At 35.9% G+C, this 22,047-nt stretch overlaps 1 protein-coding gene across 1 annotated transcript in view; it reads right to left on the bottom strand.

The window, feature by feature from the left end:
• ACSS3 (acyl-CoA synthetase short chain family member 3) overlaps positions 1-22,047 on the bottom strand; it is a 170,973-nt gene that overhangs the window by 113,465 nt on the left and 35,461 nt on the right. The window contains exon 3 of the mRNA XM_090273670.1: positions 107-295. Coding sequence (XP_090129796.1) covers positions 107-295 — 189 coding nt within the window. The remainder of the gene's footprint in view (positions 1-106; positions 296-22,047) is intronic.

The raw sequence follows: 22,047 nt of genomic DNA, 5'->3' as shown, positions 1-22,047 counted from the left end.
ATGAAAGGAGGGTCTAATAAGTACAAATTGTCCTTTGATGATTCATCCGCAGATATGGCTGTACTACATAGAGCCACTATCTGATTTCTTTAAATAAAGCTCTTACCTTTGCATGGTCAATGCGGCTACTTAGTTCTTTGGATGCAAATCCCCCAAATATGAGACTGTGGATGGCTCCTATCCTTGCGCATGCCAGCATGGTATATATTGCCTGTGGGATCATGGGCATGTAGATAACCACAGTGTCACCTTTCGTGACACCATGCTTGACCAAAACACCAGCCAGCTTGGAGACCTGTAACAAAAATCACTAGATCAGCAAGATGTTGTCGGTGTTGTTTCACACAAAAAAGCTAAGTCAGTAATACAGGAGGATGTTCGCCCTCTTGGAATTGAATTAAAGAAGTCTGAGTAACACATATTTGATGATGATGATGATGATGATGATGATGGTGATGATGGTGATGATAAGGTTTAGATAGTAACAATAATAATGACACCTGTATTTTAACAATTGACTGCAAACCAATTTACTATTATTTTACCACTTAAACTTCATGGCTTAAATTTACTTAATTACTTATTTAACAACATATTTACCGAGCAACTATTACATGTCATATGTTGTGTTTAGAGCTGGGAACATGACATTGAAAAACAAAGACAGACATGTCCCCGTGGAGCTTTTATTTTAAAAGGTGAATCTGTCACATGAACAGAAAAATAAAATAATTATAGATTTAGATATATGCTGGGTTAATTGTTGAAGAATACAAGTATGTATTATGAAAAAAAGCATGTTATAAAGTAAAAAGACAGAGTCTACTACTATTATTATTCCTATACAAAAGATATGGTAACTAAGACTCAGAGATAATAAACAGCTAAACAGAGATGAGAGAGCTGGTGTAGCCAAGATATCAGCATAATTTTTCAAAATTATTTTTATTGATTATGCTATTATAGTTGTCCCAATTTTCCACCTTTTTCCCCCTCCAACCAGCACCCCCTCCCTCAGGCCACCCCCGCAGCATTGTTCATGTCCATCGGTCATGCATATAAGTTCTTTGGTTACTCCATCTGCTATACTGTTCTTAACATCCCCATGGCTATTCTGTACCTACTTGTTGTACTTCTTAATTCGCTCACCTCTTCACCCAGTTCCCTATGCCACCCTCCCATCTGGCAACCAGCAAAATGCTCTCCATATCCATGATTCTGTTCCTGTTCTTTCTTGTTTGCTTAGTTTGTTTTTAGATTCAATTGTTGATAGATATGTATTTTTAGATTCAATTGTTGATAGATATGTATTTATTGCCATTTTATTGTTCATAGTTTTGATTTTCTTTTTCTTAAATAAGTCCCTTTAACACTTCATATAATAAGAGTTTGGTGATGGTAAACTCCTTTAGATTTTTCTTGTCTGAGAAGCTCTTTATCTGCCCTTCAATTCTAAATGATAGCTTTGCTGGGCAAAGCAATCTTGGCTGTAGGTCCCTGCTTTTCATGACTTTTAATATTTCTTCCCAATTCCTCCTAGCCTGCAAAGTTTCTTTTGAGAAATCAGCTGACAGTCTTACGGGAACTCTCCTGTAGGCAACTAGCTGTTTTTTTCATGCTGCATTTAAGACTCTCTATTTATATTTAACCTTTGGCATTTTAATTATGATGTGCCTTGGAGAAGGCCTCTTTGCATCCACCTGGTTTGAGACTCTCAGTGCTTCCTAAACTTGCATGTCTACTTCCTTTACCAAATTAGGGAAGTGTTTTCTTTCATTATTTTTTCAAATAAATTTTAAATTTCTTGCTCTTTCTCTTCTCCTTCTGGCACCCTATGATGCGAATGTTGGAATGCTTGAAGTTGTCCCAGAGGCTGCCTACACTATCCTTGTTTCTTTGGATCCTTCTTTTTCTTGTTATTCTGATTGGCTGCTTTTTGCTTCCTTATGTTCCAAATCATTGATTTGATTCTCAGTTTCATCCATCCTATTGTTTTTCCCTGTAAATTGTTCTTTATTTCAATTAGTATATTCTTCATTTCTAACTAAATCTTTTTTATGCTGCTGAGGTCCTCAATAAGTTCCTTGAGCATGCTTATAACCAGCGTTTTGAACTCTGCATTTGATAGATTGCTTATCTCCATTTTGTTTAGTTCTTTTTCAGGATTTTTGGTCTGTTCTTTCATCTGGGTCACGTTTCTTTGTCTCCTCATTTTGGCAGCCTCCCTGTGTTTGTTTCTATATATTAAGTAGAGCTACTATGACTCCCATCTTGGTAGCATGCCCTAATGTAGTAGGTGTCCTCTAGGGTCAAGTGGCACAGCCTCCTCTATCACCCTCATTGGATACTTGTGTTTGCCCTTCTTGTGACCTAAGCACATCCTCCTCTTGTAGTTGAGCCTTGGTTGCTGTTTGCAGATCAATGGGAGGGATTTATTCGGGCCAGTTGCCACAGGACTGGTTGTGACCACTGACCACCAACCTCCACCCTCCATGGAGGATCAGCTGCACAGGGGCAGGGTGGTGGTGCTCAGGTGTGGTTCATTGTTGTCCATTGGGGATGAAGGCTCTGTAATTTACTGGGTGGTGCAGGCCAAGGTCAGCTCCCACTTGTGTTCTTCTGAGATTTCTGCTACTTGTGCTGGGCCTGGAGATCCCCAAGCAAAGCCAAACTGTGAATCTTGGCTGGCTGCTGCTAGCCAGGCTTGGAGCCATTTAGCAAGAGGTATGGGAGCTGGGGGGCTCAATGAGGTGAGCTGTTGCTTGTTTGGTAAGATGTAGGAAGTTGTGAAGCATGAGCCAAGACCAGCCATTTATATAAAAAAGTCACAGTTAACAGTTTGGGTGGCCCCATAAGTTGGGTGGGACAGAATCTTGGGATCTCCAGGGTGAGGCAATTGTGCCAGGTTGATGGGTTTCAGATATGGCAGCCATCAGCCAGCTATGTGGTTCTGTACGGGGAGAGCTCAGAAAACTGTCCTCCACTTCTCACCTTGTTGCTAGATCTTCACTTCTTCCCCATATGCCACTGGTGCTGGAGCCCAGAGAGAGTGAATCTGAGTAAGTCCATGTGTGGGTTCTTTAAGGGGAACTGTATGAGACTCCAGAAATTTCTTCCAGTGACTCAATTCTGGCTGGTTTTTGCAACTAGAAGTTATGGGGACTTATCTTTCTGGCACAGGAACCCTGGGCTGGGAGGCCCGGTGTGGATATGGGACTCCTCACTCCCAAGATATCCTTCCCAAATTTTTATCCACCACACGTGGGTGTGGGACCAGCCCATCTCCTCATCTCCACCCCACTTTCAGTCTGGATGGATGTGGTTTATTTGATTCTATAGTTGTCAGACTTCCATTCAATTCGATTTCTGATAGTTCTGAGTGATGGTTGTTCTATATTTTAGTTGTAGTTTTGATGTGGTTGTGGCAGGAGGCAAGCCATGTTTACCTATGCCACCATCTTGACTGGAAGTCTGTATTCTTTATCACAATTCTTTTGACTTTGTATTCTTGCCCTTTCTGCTACCTCAAGTCAATTTTTTCTTTATAGTTTTTTATACTAATTATTATAATTATACAAGGTGACTGCCCTCATTTTACTTTTAACCTATGTTTTGGAGACCAAACATACAACTGTCTTTATTCTCTTAACATGTGTTTTTGTAATTGCTAGTAATAATGATAAAATAGATCATAAGCCTACACATGATATAATTTACTGCAAGAAATCTTTCCATGGACAATTATAGCAAGCTGTGGGAAGTATGTCCAGACCTAAATGAATAAGAAATCCAACCTTCATTCATTCTGGTGTGGCTCAGTTGGTTAGGTGTTGTCTCACAAAGTGAAAGGTCACCAGTTCAATTCCCAGTCAGGGCACATGCATGGATTGCAGGTTTGGTCCTAGGTCAGAGTGCATGCGAGAGGCAACTGATCAATGTCTTTCTGTCATATCAATGTTTCTCTCCTTCTCTTTTTCCCTCCCTTCCCCTCTTTCTAAAAATAAATAAATAAAATCTTTAAAAATACATATATAGAAAGGCATGTATATGCTGGACATTGTTTTCTGAAACATCAGTAAACAAAATAAGACAAAGGTCTCTATCCTCAGAGTGCATATGTTTAAGCAGAAGAAATATTTATAGTAAACATAATAAATAAATTATGCATTAGGATTAGGGTAATCATTGCTACTGAGTAGGGAGGAGTAGAGCAAAATAGAAGGGATTGGAAGTATAAGGAATATCTTTCCCAATGTGATAGATAGATGGGGTAAACCTCACTGAGAAAGTGACACTTTATCAAAGACATGTGGCAGTTTAAGAATAAGTTGGTTTCTGTGAGTCTACCAGTACAAAGGTGTAAGGGGGATCAGTGTTATGTGAAAAGGGAACAGCAGGGAAACTAGTGGTCGTAGTTCAGGTCAGAGAGCTAAAGGGCCTGTCAGGATCTGCTGGGCAGTTGGGCAGACTATGGGTTGCCTTTAAATGTGACTGTTTGACATAATGAACAGAGAAGGCCCAAGAGAAGGAATTAGGCCACATGACTATTTGTAGTTCCTTTCATTTCACTCTGCCTCTCCTATTTTGAACAAGCTTAAAGGATCTGAATTCTGACCATTCTTATTACTTTTTCTTTTTATTCACTTCCTCTGTGCAGACGGGGAAAGATGTGGTCAAGATTAAGGACACTGGTGAAAGAAAGTAACAAACAACTATCTCAGTGTTTTATTCTCCTCTATATTGCAAACTATAATTTAATGCTTTTTAAAACTCAAAACTGTCCTGCAGAAAGTTGCAAGAAAAATACATCAGAGTATTATAAATTATGGACTTAAATTCTATATGGAGTTCAGAACCAAGATTAACAATGGAAAGTTTCATCCAAACATCTTAGTGTGCAATCTCTGCAGAAAGCGGCCATGCTCTGTGATCACATTACTGGGTACCTCATTTAAGGTACAGTAGTGGAAGAGATCAAAGAGAAGAGCTTGTCTTATTTACATCTATAACCTTAGCATCTTGATAGTGTCTGTTGGTGAATTTAAAATGTCTTCAATGAGACCCAAGCTAGCAATAATTCAGTAACTTTTTATTCCAGTCCCACTTCACAATGTTGCTGAAAGACACCAGAAACATTTTCTGTTCTCTGAAAGAAATAAAAATAATAAATTCAAGATCTTTTTTGGAAGAAGGATCTCAAAATGACCAAATGCCATTCCAAAATATATTTAAGGTAGGGCCATATCATATCTTTAAAAAATGAGCCAATATATTAATATTAGACTATTTCATATACAAATCCAGATTTCCAGTTTCTCTTGAAAAATTGGAAGGTCTCCCAACACCGTACTTGTGCTCTTGCTTGAAAATAAGTAAACCTCCAGCTGCTCAGTTTGCCATACAACTCGCCATTCCCTGAGACTATTTATCACATAGCTTGCATTTTTCTTTCCATTCTGAATTTAAAATTATTTTTCTACATCCTGTTTATGTTATGTGCTTACACCATAGTTCCATAACCACAGAATGAGATATATACCAAAAATTGATTTTTCTGCCACCCACTTCTTCCATTTATATTATCTGCTTGGCTCCTTCTTGTAGGTAGCTGAGTTAACCACTGCCCCAAAATCAACCTTGTCAAATTAGGCTGCACTAGATCTACACAGCCACTAGATGGCGGGCATTTGGCCTAGTTAATCTTGCTGCTTGCAGCTACACTCAGGTTTTGATGCTTTGCTAACCACACCACAGATACCCTAAAGACAAGGTTTATATGATCAATAGAGAAAATTTATTTTGTAGTACTTTTTAAGACTAAATGTCACTCCAGTAAATCATTCATTGTAACTTAAATTTAAAATATGTGTGTGTGTGTGTGTGTGTGTGTGTGCGTGTTTATATGAAAATGTACGGGAAAATACATTTCCAATGAGACTTCTAATAAATAGGCTTATAAAAAACAAAACATTAGCTCAGAGCAATAAAAAATAAATCGACATTGATTTAACATTAAAATATTTAATAATGTTTCATTAAAAAGATTCCTTAATGATATTAAATCTAGAGTTGGTTAATGAGATCCCCAGAGCAGAGTTCTTAACAGTCCTGTCTCAGATGCTATTAAAATAACTTTGAAGATAAGTGTAGGCAACAGCGAGTGATAAGAGAAAAATCTGGAAATCCCAGTCACCTAAGAGTTCATAATAACTCAAAAAAGGTACTATGAAATTTCAACACAAAGGGAAATTTGATGATTGCTATTTAAGGGTTTACCTTGTTTTTACTGGGTTCCATATGAAAAATTATCAAGAGAAGGAAAATAGATATTATTTTTATCCAATGGTATATATATGTATATACATATATATACACACACATGCTTCTCTTACCATAGATGTCTCAGTATAGTTATCATTTTTATTATTTTCCAAAGGTAAAATATTTTAACATATATCTTATACAACCTATTGTATTTCAACTGAAGAAGTTAAATCATCTGCAGTTCACCCTAACCATATTCACCTTTGCACCTTCTTAAAATTGTGTTTTAACTTATCAACAACTTAATATATATTGGCACACTCCACTAAATTTGGTTTTCTGTTCTGACGTAAAAGACAAGGCATATCCCATGCAATCATGGACAGGCCATGCCGCTCTGCTAGAGTGAGGGTAACTGAGCTGCGGAGACAGCCAGGAGAAACAGAACCAATGTATATATTCATTTAGATATAGCATCGTCTGCTCCTTCCCACTGAAGAGTAGATGAAGTATCTTATTATTGACTCAATTTTTTACATAGTACCTGCTACGTGTCCTACACTGAAGTTAAGTCTGCAGATGCAAAAATAAGGAACACATGGTCCTTAAGGCAAAGGAATTTGGAGTCCACATACTAAACCTGACAAAAAAAGTCAAGGTGAGTAATGATTTCCTAGGATGGTATCTTTCTTGACAAAAGTCAGTCTTTACCTTAACTGAGCCTGTCTATGGTCTTTTTGCATCTACAATAACATACCTTTGAAGTGTCAGAGTAATCCCCCTTTTTCCAGACTCCTCAGAGCACACACACAACCAGAGTAGGAGACCACTAATTTCCTCATTGTTACATTGTTCCCCACATACAACTCTATGTGCTGTAAATGTTAAAGGTTAATTATCCTGTACCCACCAAAGTAAAAGAAGTATGTTTCTCTTCATTTTACTTTTCTTCCAATCTCAGAGATTTCCCCACTTCGCTTCCTCCCACCTCCCTAATGTGCCACCAATGAATTTCATGTAACCCCCTACCTCTTCTCCTTTGATTCTGATATAAAAAATAAGATGCAAAACTGCCATTTCCAGGAGCATTTTTTCAATCCATTGAAACCTTGCTTCCTTTCAATTGTCAACAGTTAGACTCAAATGAACTCATAAAAATTCTTACAGGTTTGGATGTTTCTTTTTTGCTTCCTGCTGTGGTCAGTTTGGCTCAAATAAACTCATAAAAATTCTTACAGGTCTAGATGTTTCTTACATTGACAATAGTGTACATAAATAGTAATGAAAAATGAGAAAATACAAGGACAGATTCATGTAATGTAAAATGTATACACATACATTTGGTTTAGATACAGAGTAAAACTTTAAATTTTAGAATTATGAAGTGTAAATAATTTTTAAAAAGATTTCAATATATTTTTTAAATTTATTCATTTGGGAAAATCTTCATTCAAAAGCAATCTGTGGGTTAGTATAATAAGTTCATGACCAAGTGCCCATAACACAAATAAAAACATCAGTTGAAACTGACCAAAGACTATATTCTATAGCGTATATAAGCACTTGTTTCACAAACAGCAAATGTGTCCATTCAGAGAAAATCATGTTTGTGTGACAAAGACAGTGTTGGTGTCCAAATTATAGTAAACAGACAACTGTCATGGGCAACCTCAATGCCATGTCAAAGGAAGACAAGAGAAGACAAGAGAAAGCATATTTTCAAACTGCAGTGATTTATACTGCAAACCCTGGTCTAATCACAGAAAACAGAACTAATTCAAAAACCAATAATAATATTTGAGAAAACAGTTCACTAAAATTGGGGATAAATTATCTATTCTTGAGAATATATAGAATTTCCCATAGAAAGTGATGATTACCTAAAATATCTGCATTTTACTTTTAAATATGTTAATCATGTATTTATTATCCACAATGTAGGGGAAGCCAGAGATGCAATATAGCTCCAGCAATAAAGGCATCTGGGAGATGCTGGACTCCCTTTAAACTTCTGTGACTGTTTAACTTCCTATAGCCCCAGGCTTAGCTGACTACCCAGAAAGCCAGAATATCCTCAGAAAGAAGATTAATGGATATATGTTGTGATAACTGCCCAATGTTATCTGTTAACTTCAGAATGCATTGTTCTTTCTGGCGGTCTGCATGATGACCCACCACATGTCTTTACTATTCACCCCTATATAAAAGGACCCTCTCCTGGAAAGGGTGTGGGTTTTGTCCCGGCTGGCCACCACTGGGAACAGCTGCTTTGCCCGTGTAGATACGTTTCTCTTCACAATTGATACTGAATTTAGACTTTTGGGGTTTTTCCCCAACATCTGGCACTGTGAGCAGGACACACACACATCATACACATGTTTTTGTTTTTTCATTTGAACACACATACAGAACTACAAAAAGGCTAAAAATTTAGAGTGAAGCTCCTAGATATGTAACTTCTAGAGACAGTGACAATTAATTGGGTATTGAGATAATTTTCATTTACATGTGATACTATAAGTTAATTCAATTGTGAGATGTCTTTCAATTGCAGAAAAGTAGAGTTGGTGTTATTAAAAGAAGAGAAACCTTTCCACAAAATATAAAAGCTTACCATCTATATTTAAGAGTAAAGTTTATTACTATCTAAAGCACAGAGAAAAATATATTTCATATTTAAAAATGGAATTCTATTAAGCTTTGGAAGAAATATCATACAGTCTTATGCTCAAAACAGTTATTGTCCAGTGGGCTAGAATACATTTACTAACATATCAAATAATTTTCTCCAAATGAAGGGGTAAATATTTTTACTCAGAATAATCATGTTTCTCATTTCCATTTTCTTCACAAGTGGGTTTCAGTCAATATTTGGTCATTTTAAGACTATGTATTTGCAAGCAAAATGAAAGATAATTATTTAATCCACTTAGTTCAGGCTCAAAATAACCACAATTTCAATAATCTGTATGGTTTCAAGACTAATGTTATTTTAAGACTACATTTTATAGAAAAGTAGTTTAATTTTACATTTCTCTATGCATATAAGCTCATAGACTTGACAAAGAATGTGCTCTTCCATTTCTTTAATATTCATATATTGTGATTTACAAATAGGTCATCAGAATTTGTCACATCTTGAAAGGGACATGTTGTTAATTTTACAATTATACTTCTACTTAACAGTCTGGCTATTGTTGACAGAGAAAAGAATCCTACATCAAGGAGAAGTCCAAGGTCTAAAAGAATGGAAAATGTAATTGATGCCTATCATTAACACATGACAACAGTAGAGTGTATGTAATAAAAAGGAATGAAAGTGCATGTAATAAAAAGGATACACAATAATTAATGATTACCTTCACTTTTTACAATTTTAACATCTTTCCTTTCTAGGCATTAATGGTCAAGTAATAATGACTTCCTCCTGCTTTTACTCATTTGACAGTTTCTGCCAAATTCCTAATTCTCATGGCATTTGTAATTTAAATCAGGCATTTGCCTGCAAAAATCAAGGGAGTTCAGGACGGATATAGAGCAAGAATCATGGTGAAGCAGGTTGTGAGATGGGCTGCAGAGGTCTAAAGAGACTCAATGTCACATATCGCTTAGAAGTCTGCTAAGCCCTGCTACATAGAGCTTTATCCTAAGAACAGCATGCAATAATTGAAAACTGTTGAATCCTCTTTAGAAGTCACTTTCCATATTCTTACAATGCAATGATTATTGCAAAAAATAGAATTGTGACAATGGGGATAAAAATAAAGGATATGATTTGAGAAATACCTACTTTTGGTTGTACAGGGACAGGTGATTGATGGAGGCAGGGAAGCAGGGCGAGGGAGGGAAGTTTAAGAATGCGTCCAGGTTTGGGGGTTTAGCAACTGGCTGGAAAGTGATGTTATTCATAAAGTTAGTTTCTTGGCTTGAATTGATGTTCCCTGTTAAGCTTGAGGTATGGAGGTGAAAAGGTCAGTAGTTTAAAATAGCCTTTGGAGGGCAGACACAAAACATATTAAATAAATGCTAAAGAAAAAAATTAAATGCAGCACTGAAGTCTGAATACTGGAAAGTGAATACTGGAAACCATGAATTTATAGTAAACCCACATCTGCTGTTATGTGCTTGCTTTCTAAAACAGGATTCAGCATATTAAGATAAAAGAGTGAAGACAGTAAAGAATTGGGTTAATCCAGGTTTGGAGTTCTGCCACAGAGGTAAGATGAATAACAGTGTGCAAGACAAATGAGGATATTAGCAAGAGAGCTGTGTTGTTAAATTGAAGAATTTAACCAGTAGAAGCAGAGAGGTGAAAAAAAGAAGGGACCCTTTGGGGGTGACTACAGAAAGTCAGGATCACTTAAAACTATAATATTTAAATGGATATTGTATCTAAAAATGCAAACTGTCTGAACGTAGTCTTGTTACACTGTGTAAGACTATTAGATAAAATGGATATTCGGAAGGCTTTATAAGCTGCAAAGTGCATGTTCTTTACTCTTTCCCCACCTCGGTCTACTACAAAGGTCAAACTCAGTGGTTAGTTCATGCACCTGGGTCCAGCTGATTCTCACAATGTCCTCCTTTTCTCACTGGGAAAGCTCACTGTGGTATTCCCCCTTTCCTCCCTCTGTTCATCTCATCACTCAGCTTATCCCACCTCAGGTCCACTCTTTCTCACAGTCCAACCTCCACTTGCCTCCTTCACAGGAATATCAAGCTCTATCACTCTTTGAAATGCTCAGAAAGACCTCTCAAAACTTCCTCATGGGTCTCTACCTATCTCTGCACTTTCCTCTAATTGAACCTGCTTTTGTCGAGCACCAATATTTCCAAATATTTTAAATTTGTATTCATTTTCTTTCCCTTCCTTAATTATGAGCATTGCAAGAATATCAGCTTTATTATTTGTCATTGCTAATGCACTGTATTCCAGCTATATTATGTGTTAAGCAGTTTGGTGGCTAGACTGGAACCCAAGCACTACTCAGAAAAGTACTGTCTATAGACATATGGGAAATATAGTACAAATTCTAATTAAACAGTTCTCAAATAAATTTTTAAAACACAGCTCAGTTCAAAGTTTATTAATTTCTGTGTGTTTCCTACAGAGTTTCTAAATAAAATATTCCAATTCCTGAAGCAAATTTTATTACATTTAAAAAAATATGTAACCCACCTGGACCAAAATAAAACAGCAAATTTGACACTGGAGAAGTCACTTTTCACAATTTTACATTCAAATATCTTTAGGTAGATAGCTTTAAAAATCTAGCATAATATGGTTAATATGCAATTTTTTTCAAATTTATGTTTAAAAAGTTACAGAATCTATTACAAACTATTAAGAACATTCAGTTCAGTACAAATTCATGTAAGTCATCTAGATATGGCTGTATTCCTTCAATAAACATAAAGGCTATGGTAATTATTTCCCTATGTATTTGCTTATCAGCAATAAAATGTAAAACATTTTACACAGAATGTAAAACAGTTATTATTTTAAAACAATTATAGTGAGGCTGTTATCAACATCACATTAAATGACTAATGGGGAATATTTTCTTAAAGTAGCATTAACTCATGCTGTCAATGAAAGCCAGATTCTTTTCACTTTATCTAATAAATTGTTTAATGTAGTTTTTCTGAATCTGGGGTCTGTGGAGATATTTTCAGGGTTCATGAATTCTCTATGAGAACTTTTAAACTTTGTGTTTTCATTTTGATGACAATTTAAAAAATAAATAAAGCATATTGTGGAGTTGAGCACACATATAATTCCACTGTATTTTTATATTTGTTTTTATAATTTCAAGTAACCTCATGTAATCACACATAAAGACCAGATGATGTCATGGTGCATTGTATAAAAAAAAGGCTTGAAAAGTCAAGTGTTACTATGACAAGAGATTTGAGGCATCACAAGAAACATCACAAGAATTTAGGGCCACAGCACTCAGAACTATAAGCACATTGCAATGTCATTTATTCCAGCAAAAATGTCACTCACTATATGAAATTAGTATTGTCAATTTGAGTTTGACTGCTTTGTAGATTAGCTTTTATCCTGTTCATAAATCGGATGTGGCTTTGTATATGTATTGAGCTTGAAGAGAATATCAAGGCCTTGTTTTAACTGTACGGTAAAATAAAAATAATTTAAGTCAGTGCAAAAACCGTGTAAGAATGTTTTTCCTTTATGAAGTGTTGGTATATCTCACAATTTTGAAAGGAAAAAAGTGGTTTCTTTGAGTTTTCCCTCATGAAACAAGTTAAATATGAAAATGCATGAGACATCAACAGGAACCTTGCATCATTTAGATCAATTCTGCACTGATAATTTAATCAAAGCCTTAATTAAACAAACACCTCTGGCATTTTTACAGACAGTACATAAAACATAACAAATACTCTGGCTATATCAACCATACTTTCCAGCATTTGGCTATGTTCCTGTTAACTTTTATGGTTTTGCTGGTCAATACATTCTGAAGGTCAATCAATATATACAAAGAGCTCAGAGAGACCTTGTTAAATACCCAGGAGGGCAACAAGAGCATGAGATCACTGCAGTCATTGAGTCTGTTTCAATAGCATTAATATCACTCAACAAAAGGAGCCATACATAATTATAAAAATAAAAAATTCACAAATATAATACATAAACTAGTAACTAATAAACAAAGCAAACATAGAACACCATAATAAAGTTAATGTAATTCAGTTGCGTAATGAAAACAAAATTATCTTAAATCAAATATGGCACAGAAAAAATAAATAATCAATTTCTCAAGTTCTCTAATCTTGGCAATAATTCTATTGAATGTAACCGTCTATTGATTTATTCAAATTGATTTTACTTAACTATTGCAAGTGCATATATGTGAACATAAAACTGCCAAATGAACTAAAATAATGTTACAGCATCACTTCTCATATCTACATATTTTATTTCAAAAGTTTTATATAAAAATATTTTGTTTCAATAGTATCAACAATAAATGAATTTGATTTAAAAAGGAAAATATTTTGTTTCATAGACTCAAAATATGATTCTATCCTCATATCTTAATTTGCATGAATTGAGCCACTCCATGTCTTCAATTTATGTTAATTAGCTTTATCTTCTACTTGCTATAAAATGTCAGGTCAAATAATTTCACAATTTCATACACTAGCAAAAATCAGAAACTAAAAGTGTTGATGCGTTCAGCTGTCCTAAAGTTGCTAACTACAGAACAGGTGCAGGTGCTAGTTGACAGATAAAACAATAATTGTTATCAATTCCTCCCACTTCCACTTGTAGAAACAATTTTTTTCTATTCTGTTCCTCCTTGAATTTAAAAACTGCCTGTCACCCCTCTTTAGCCTTCAACAATCTTTTTATTTTGTTTCCCATTCAACTCATCTTTCTGGCCTAGAACTTCAACTAGCTTTTGTCTTCAGAGTATACACCAACATCATTAATGATTTTAGCTACAGCTCTTGTATAAACACATCTGTTGTAGTCCTTTGGGGACACCTGTAGGGAGATGACCTATGTCTAAAGCACATATTTCTATCTTTCTTTCATGGCTTAGCTAACACATCACTTCCTCTGCAAAGCCTTCTCTGGTCTGCTAGGGCCTGGTTGGTCCCTTCTTCCTCTGTGCTACGAATTCACAAAGCTTTCTTGTTATTTTATCACACAATTGGTCTTGCCTTTTTCTCACCAGTCACACTATGAACTCATTGAATGAAGAAACCATGTCCTATTCATCTTTCTGATAACACTGCCTAATATAGTAAATGACACACCATAAATATTCAATATATGTCTGAGGAGTACATAACACTGAAGATGTCTTCCTTCTATATCTCTAGCATACTACCTATGAGACTTTATTTTTAGCTTTTATTTGTTTCCCTGGACTCATTACATATTGTTATTATTGGGTTACACTCATTTATATATAAATTCTGATATTTATTTTACCTATAAAATGTTTAAATATTTGTGGTAGAAACTCCTAAATGTGCATCAGAATTCATCTAGTTATACTAGATTTCCCAGCCTTCCTTGCAGCTGATGGCCAAATGGGATGTGCTGGGAGATCATGCATGACATTTCTGAGTACAGACCTTAAAACAGCATGTCTGACTCTCTGCATCTTCTTCCACCATCTCAAATGTTGGGAATGTGTACCTTTGTTTCAGCTTCAAAGATGAAGATGGAGGAAATGAACTGGGGGATGAAGGGACAATAAGATTATCTGGGTCATGAAAAACTGAACCTCTTTGGATGAGAAATGCATTTTTCAAAATTTTAAACCAGTATATTATTGTGTATATTTGTTTTAGAAGCTTAGCTTTCAACCTAACATTTAAGAATTTTTAAAAAATTATATCAGCTATTGGTCAATTTGAAATGATGGAAATCATCCAAGTAGATTTTTTTATGTAATATAACTGAAAGAAAGAGAACCAAAGCAATTTTCTTAGAATTCTATGTGAAAATTATACAGAAAACTTCTCTTGGAGTGCGACGTTAAAAACACTGCCAAAGATGGGGAACAAGCCAGGCATTTATAGATAGCTGCTCAGTGATCGGCAGAATCAGACTTCTTCAAACCCAGTAGGTGTAGTCAGAGATCCAAGATAAGACACATACATGGAATAGCTTCCACATGGGACAAACCATGTCCTACCCTTTAACTGCCCACAGGCAAGCAAATACTGCTACTGCTAAGGGGATTTAAGCTAAGTGGTACCTATTCATTTTTCTCCTGAACCAATCCTGCCCACTGTCATCTTTTGTTTTTTTCTTCAGAAAAGCCAATATAATTTCTTTAACAGCATAGTGCTTCCCATTATACTTAGAATAAAATATGGTCTTTACCTTGGCTTGTAAGGTCCAACATGATCTGACTCCTGGATACTCTCCCAACCTCACCTTCTATCACTCTCCTCTCATCACCAGCCTCCTGGCTCTCCCCAGTGGCCTAAGTATATTCTTGCTTCGCAGCTTCTGCTCGATATGACTTACACTCAAATGTTCACATGGTCCGCTCCCAGTCATTATCTGGGTCTGTCACTGGATCATCTCCCCAAAGGAACGTAGCGTTCTCTGACAAACCTAGTTAAAATGGCAGCCCCAGTCACTCTGTAGCTTTATATTTTTCTTCATTAATATTGTACTATCTTTTCACTTACATTATATTATATTTTTATTTATATCTCCCCAGTTAAAATATAATTTTTCTGTGAGCAAAGACTATATTATTCACTACCGTAATCCCTGGTACCCAGAGTAGTATCAGATACATATTGGATGTCCTAATGATATTGTGCCTGGTCACGCCCCAGAGTGAGGGAGTGTTCACAGGAAACACACGAGGCAGCTGGAGTGAAGCATGAGGGCATATTTCCCTAGCCCCTGGTAGAGACACAATGGGAGGGAGCCCTGCACAAAGTCTGCACAAGGCTGGCAAGGGTGATTGACAGAGGGAAAAGCCCTTCAACTCCCTTCCAGGACATGGCAGTACGGGAAGGTGTTGACTTGTCAGTCTCCACTGGGAAAAGGATGGGATTGCTTGGGGAAGATGGGATTGGATGGGGAGCTGAACCCCTCCAGAGTGCATGAAATTTGGGGTTGGAAGATATTAATGGAGTGAAGGGAAAAACACACACCCTTTTCTTCCCCTTGCTTGCCCTGTTGGGAGCTGAAGCACTCATGGCTCGGTGGGCCCTGGGAAGCCGCATGGCCAGGCGACAGGCCCCAGGCCCCTGGTGCAGGAAGCCCCAGCATGGCAACAGCTGCACTAGCCCTGCACACACACTCCAGAGATAAGCCTGAAGCTGGAGAGCCAAGCACTTAGCAGCCTTGGGCTTCAGAAAGGACACATAAGGATGGAGCAGGATTTCTGGGCATGGTTTGGGGTTTCAGTTTTGGGGGGGAACAAATCCCCAAATTGTCCAACATTTTAATAAAGACCTTTTCCCTTCCCCACCAACTTGGTCTTCGGAATATACCTGTGTTCATCAAAAGGCAGCTGTACTCCACTTTTGTTCGGTAACACTATGAGTGTATGTTGCCCAAGTAAATTTGACACCATTGTCATTCCAGTCCAACAAATTAAATTCAAAGCCAGATAATCAACTGTATTTGTTGTGTTAATTTTGTAAAATGTTAAAGTTTAGCCAACTTGAAGATAAGACAAATCATCTAACAAGAACTTATCAATGAATAATAAAAAACAAACTAATTAAACATATGTAAGAATAAAAGGCATGGACCAGATTTCCAGGTTTCTAAGATTAGAAAAGTAAGGTAAATTTAAGCAGAGCTTTAGATAAGGCAGGATATAAACCTTTACAGTCAGTCAATGCATTAAAACAAGAAAAATTCTCACCCTATTAAAAAATAAAAATTTCTTGCCCTGGCTGAGTGGTTAAGTTGGTTAGAGTGTCATCCCATACACCAAAAGGTTGAGGGTTCAATTCCCAGTCAGGGCACATGCGTAGGCTGCGAGGCCAATCCCTAGTGAGGGTGTGTACAGGAGGCAGCTGATTGATGTTCCTCTCTCACATCTATGTTCTCTCTCTCTCTTTCTCTCTCTCTCTCTCTCTTTCTTCTTTTCTTTTTCTCTCTCCCTCTCTCTCTAAAAAATGAATAAATATGTCCTTAGGTGAAGATTAAAAAATAATAAGAAGTAAATAAAAATTCTGCAATGTAAAAAATATCACAATGTAGAAGAGACAAGTGATATTTTTGGAAATAATTATTTCTTATAGACAAAAATTACATTTTTTTTCTTTTCAATGAATGATTATTGAATATTCTATTATAAACACAGTATATAATATGAGCTTATGCTATGAGGTCTGTATAAGACACTGTGTAAGTAAAATAAAAAAGTATAGTATAATATTACCTCTACTATCAAGAAGATTTTACTCTAGTTGGGAGGCACACTAATAAGTAGGTACACTAATAATATAAGTACACTAATAAGTAAAATAAAAAGCAAAAGTAAACTACACATGGAGAAAGGTACAAGTAAAGAGTTCTGGACTTCAAAGAATGATGAAATAGCTTCTGGAACAGGAAGAGATGAAAAGAAGTGAATTTCCACTTCAAGCAGTAATCTTGATTACAGAAATCATATAATCTCTCTAAAAATCTTGTTGAGTTCTCAAATTCAAAAGAGTTGGTTACATTATTGTTGTTTTCAGTTCATGTAAAAATTATCTTTCGGCATTTTTAGTTTTGAATACATAGCTCTAAACCAAAATAATGGAATCTAGGAAATACTAAAATGATTTGTTATTTAATTAATTTCTCCATATACTATCTGTTAAATTGGTCTAATATTTATTTTCTTTATATAGTCTACTTTCAGAATCTAACTTAAATTTTACTAAATCTAAAAGATATTCAAAATAAAGTTTCAGTTGCAATTTTGATTTTAAAAATTTAAATCATTAGTTGGTAAATACTCATCTTTAATTTCAAATTAAATACAAATGTTTCTGCTAACACTCATTATGCAGCCTTGGTTATATAAAAATAAATCACAAAAATAGTGAGGATTATGGGAAAATAAGGTTGAGAAAGACCACTCAAAATCAACATATCTAGAGCCTTATATTGTTATTAAAAGTACTAGTGCAGCCTCATCTTCACTAAATCATTTCCAGCCTTTAATATGGGCTCAGGCTTCTTGATTTAAGTTATTCTACTGGAGGATACCTGTTTCCATATCTCCTTCCACAGAAAGACTAGTAGAGATGAGTAAAGTGTAGATTTTATCATTAATTATATTTATAACAAGAAAGAATGTCTTCACAGCTTTAGATTCTTAAAACCACTTAATTCACCAACACTTGCATTAAAACATCATTATTTTTTCTTAAGGTTTTCAGATAATAATAACGTATTTTATTTAAATGTGAGAAAGTCTTAACCTCAGCTTGATAACATGGTAACAATTGCAGTAGAAAAATAAATGGGCAAAAGATCTGAATGGGTCCTTGAGAAAAATACAACAACAACAAAAAAATGAACAAGAAGCACAAGAAAAGGAGCAGAACTGCATTAGTGATTACAGAAAAGAAGCTTTAAACCACAATGCATTATCACTACACATTATTCAGAAAGGTCAAAATTAAGACTTGGGGTTCTCATTACCAAATGTTGACAACTAGCACACTCATATACCAGAAGCAAGATAAAAATTGGTACAACCACTCTGGAAAATTATTTGGCACTATCTACTCAAACTGAACAAGTACACATTTCTTGCACTGGCCATCTTACTTCTAACAACATTACCAAAACAAATGCATACATATGGTCACAAAAGTCAGCATACAAATATATGTACAGCAGCTTCATTTGTAATAGCCCAAAACTAGTCATTACCCAAATGACCAAACTATAAACTCTTACAATTAAATGAAAGAATCTCATAAACAAAATGTTTATGTCAAAAAAAGCCAGATGCAAAAGAGTACATTCTATTATTCAAGTTATTTAAATTTCAAAAGCAGGGATACCTTGTCACAAATGGCCCTTTGATGTCTAGATATGATCATGGGAGGGTGGGGTGGAAATGACTAAAGGGAGGCATATTAAGGACTTATAGGGGGCTGGGAATATTCTGTCTGGTTATATGACAGATCTCATCGCGTGACGTGGTCTATCTGTGAAAATATAACAAACATTGTACTTATGAGCTATGCACTAATCTGAATATATATTACATTTCAATAAAAGTTTGTAAAAAATTACATGTTAGGAAAAAAAATACATAAACCATTGTAACTTCAATCTCACACTCGCATCGTTCACCTATTCACCAAGCATGAAAGGGTAATTTATCTTACAGAGATAGTTTTTAGTGGAGCTGACTGTAACTCAAATGGACTTTTTATTGCTTATTTAGAAAGTTTAAGGAAATGGGACTGTTAATAGGCACTGTTGTATCCTTTCCCTTCAACGAGGCAGCCACTGGCAGGACTGATTTTCTGCATCATCTGGTTTTTTGTTTTAGGTTTTTGCTTGAGGAAATACTAATGATGTGACAGACAAACAAATATCACATTACCTCACCCTGACATATTTCTAAAACAATGAGATTCACACTTTGAAGAGAGCATTCCAAAGGGCAGAGTTTCGAAGGAGGACCTATAGGACATGACCCTAGATTTCTGAGTAAATTTCTCCTCCAAATTATTCAGCCTTCATAATTACAACCACTGCCATAATTATATTTCCAAAAATTACCTTTTGTAGAGATAATAGACACCTTCAGTTTAAATTAAATCAGGAAAATTTAGCTTAGACTGGTTTTCATCAATTTTCCCTGTATAAATATATTCATGAAAATTTCTCAAATGCCCTTTAAGGGATCATGGTCTCATTTACTGAATAAATACAAAAAATGTATAGTTGTTATATATAAGTGAAACAAATTTATCATATATAGAGATAAATTCTAAATAAAATTAGAAATGAAGAGAGTTAATATATGAATTTCTAAAAATGAAAAACGATATATATTATATATACACACACATACAAACAAACTCTCTCACACACACCTTTTATTTCACTGAGGTATGATATAACTACGAACTTGAAGAGAGCTAAGAGGAGAAGGACGCAACAAACACATACATGTCTCCTGAGTTATAGATGTGAAAAATTCAAGGAGGAAATATACATCTTGAACTACCAAGCCAAATATAAATAAGCTAAAATCCTTGACATATATTAAGTTAGAATTTACTTGGAAAGAAGAGGAAACTAGAGTCGTGTAGAAATTTCAAGTAGTATTTCATTCACCCATTCCTTCATTATGCAACAAATGTTGACTATATACCAAGTACTGTGTCTGTGACCAAAACAGAAATCCCTGCCCACATGGAACTTACTTTCTCCAAGAGAAGACAACACTGACCTACTTCAAGTAGGGAGCAGGGAAGCAGCAAGGCCCTGATGTGGGGGTGGCGCAGGCCAGGGGAGTTGACTGGAGGAGTTAGGGCAGCTGAGGTGTGCAGGGCAGGCAGGGCAGGGCAGTGCAGTAGCCACAGGAGCCAGGTCCCAGTGATCCGCAAGTCAGAGTTGGATTTTGTTCTTTTCTCTCCGCCGCCCTCAGGATAAAGTACAAATGCCTCCTGTGGTGCTCTCAGTCCTCCAGTCTGGCCCACCCCAGCCTTCTCTCTCCCTAAGCCCTTACGCTACACTTCTCACCAAAGCCACCGGCCACTCGCTTCTCTCTTCCCTCAGTGTCTCTGCATGTCCTGCTCCTTCTCTCTGCAAGACCTCCCTCTCCCCACAGTTTTTCCCTTTCCTCTTTTGGTCAGCTGGGCTAATTTTGGGAATTGACTCTTTCAGAAAGCCTTCCTATGTTTTAGTGGCCCCTCACTAGCTGGGAGCTTTTTCCATGTTTTCACAGAATACAACACTACCCTTGTCATGTTCTTTACTATGTTTACATGATATTTTAGTCCCTTGGAATTAGAAATAGGTCCATTTACCTGGTATTCCATGTTCACAAAGGGTTTGGCATACAAAATAAATATTTGTTGAATGATGGATCTTAAACCAGGCTCAAATCTCTACCAAAATCTTAAAGAGTTATTTAACTTATCAGATCCACATAAAAGATGGCAGCAGTGGAAAAAGCTCTCCTTATGAATCATTCTGTAAAACCTCCAGTTCTTTCCTGTCAGTGAAACAATTCAGCTAAAAATTAGTTGGTTCACTAATTAAATGAGAAATGCTAACTAAAGTTTTACCTAGCCAGAAAATCCCAGCAGAAATGAGGAAGGGGAGATTAAAAGAAGCAAAGTACAAAGGCACTTCTTATTGTTGGTTCGCAAAGGCATTACCCATTAAATCTTTCTTTGTCTTCTCTACTTAATAAAACAAAGGCCACAGGGAACCAAAGTAATCAAAGTGGAACACAATGCCTCTCTCTTTCTTAACAGTTCTTCCTTTAATACCTTAGAGAAGAAAGGCCTGGGGAATCAGACGCTGTCAGCAGGTGAGAGAAACAGACCTTTTAAGTACTTTGATGACAAGCTAAACTGAAACCAATGAACCAGTACAAACCTCACAAGGGTCTGAGCCTAAACTTAATGTTAGAAAAATCAGGATGAGTAAGAAAAACAGCTTCTAAGCCAAGTGTGGATTTGCATTTATCATATATATTTATGTAATTGGTTAAAAAAACAAAAAAACAGAAAACGAGAGAGCAACAACCATTATTTAACTCTCCTGATTTTAGGTTTCTCTAAAGCTTTTTCTTTGACTCTGATGTGTGGTTATGTATCAAATATAATATGTTGATATAGATAACACTTTTATAATATGTAAATGTACTTCCTAATCTGTATACCAGTTAAGATTTACCAGCATCTTAGGCCTTAATATTAATGAGAGTGTGACAATATGCCTAAATAAGAACAAGTTTTAATCAAAGAATAAACATTGTCTAAAAGCAGAAAATGCAAACCTAAAATAAAACATGGAGTATAACAGGTTATCAAGAAATTTATGCCTCGTATGAATAACAAAGTCATTTGGTAACAGAGTGCCTATCCTCCTCAGCCCCAGTATGAGCTCTTTCTCTGTATACTTTATTCAGAAAATACACAGTTCTTACTTATAGACCAACATAAATTACCAATAGTATACTTTCAGAATTATTTTGTTCTGTTCTATCTTGGGCTATCCCTTCTTATTAGATTGGATTTCCCCAGCATGAGCCCTAGAGGGAAGCAGGGCCCCGGTTC

This window comes from Furipterus horrens, unplaced genomic scaffold, assembly GCF_987537825.1.
Source record: "Furipterus horrens unplaced genomic scaffold, mFurHor1.1.pri manual_scaffold_4, whole genome shotgun sequence".
NCBI lineage: Eukaryota > Metazoa > Chordata > Mammalia > Chiroptera > Furipteridae > Furipterus > Furipterus horrens.
The sequence above is the reverse complement of the archived record's forward strand: the minus strand, read 5'-3'. Positions and strand labels throughout refer to the sequence as shown.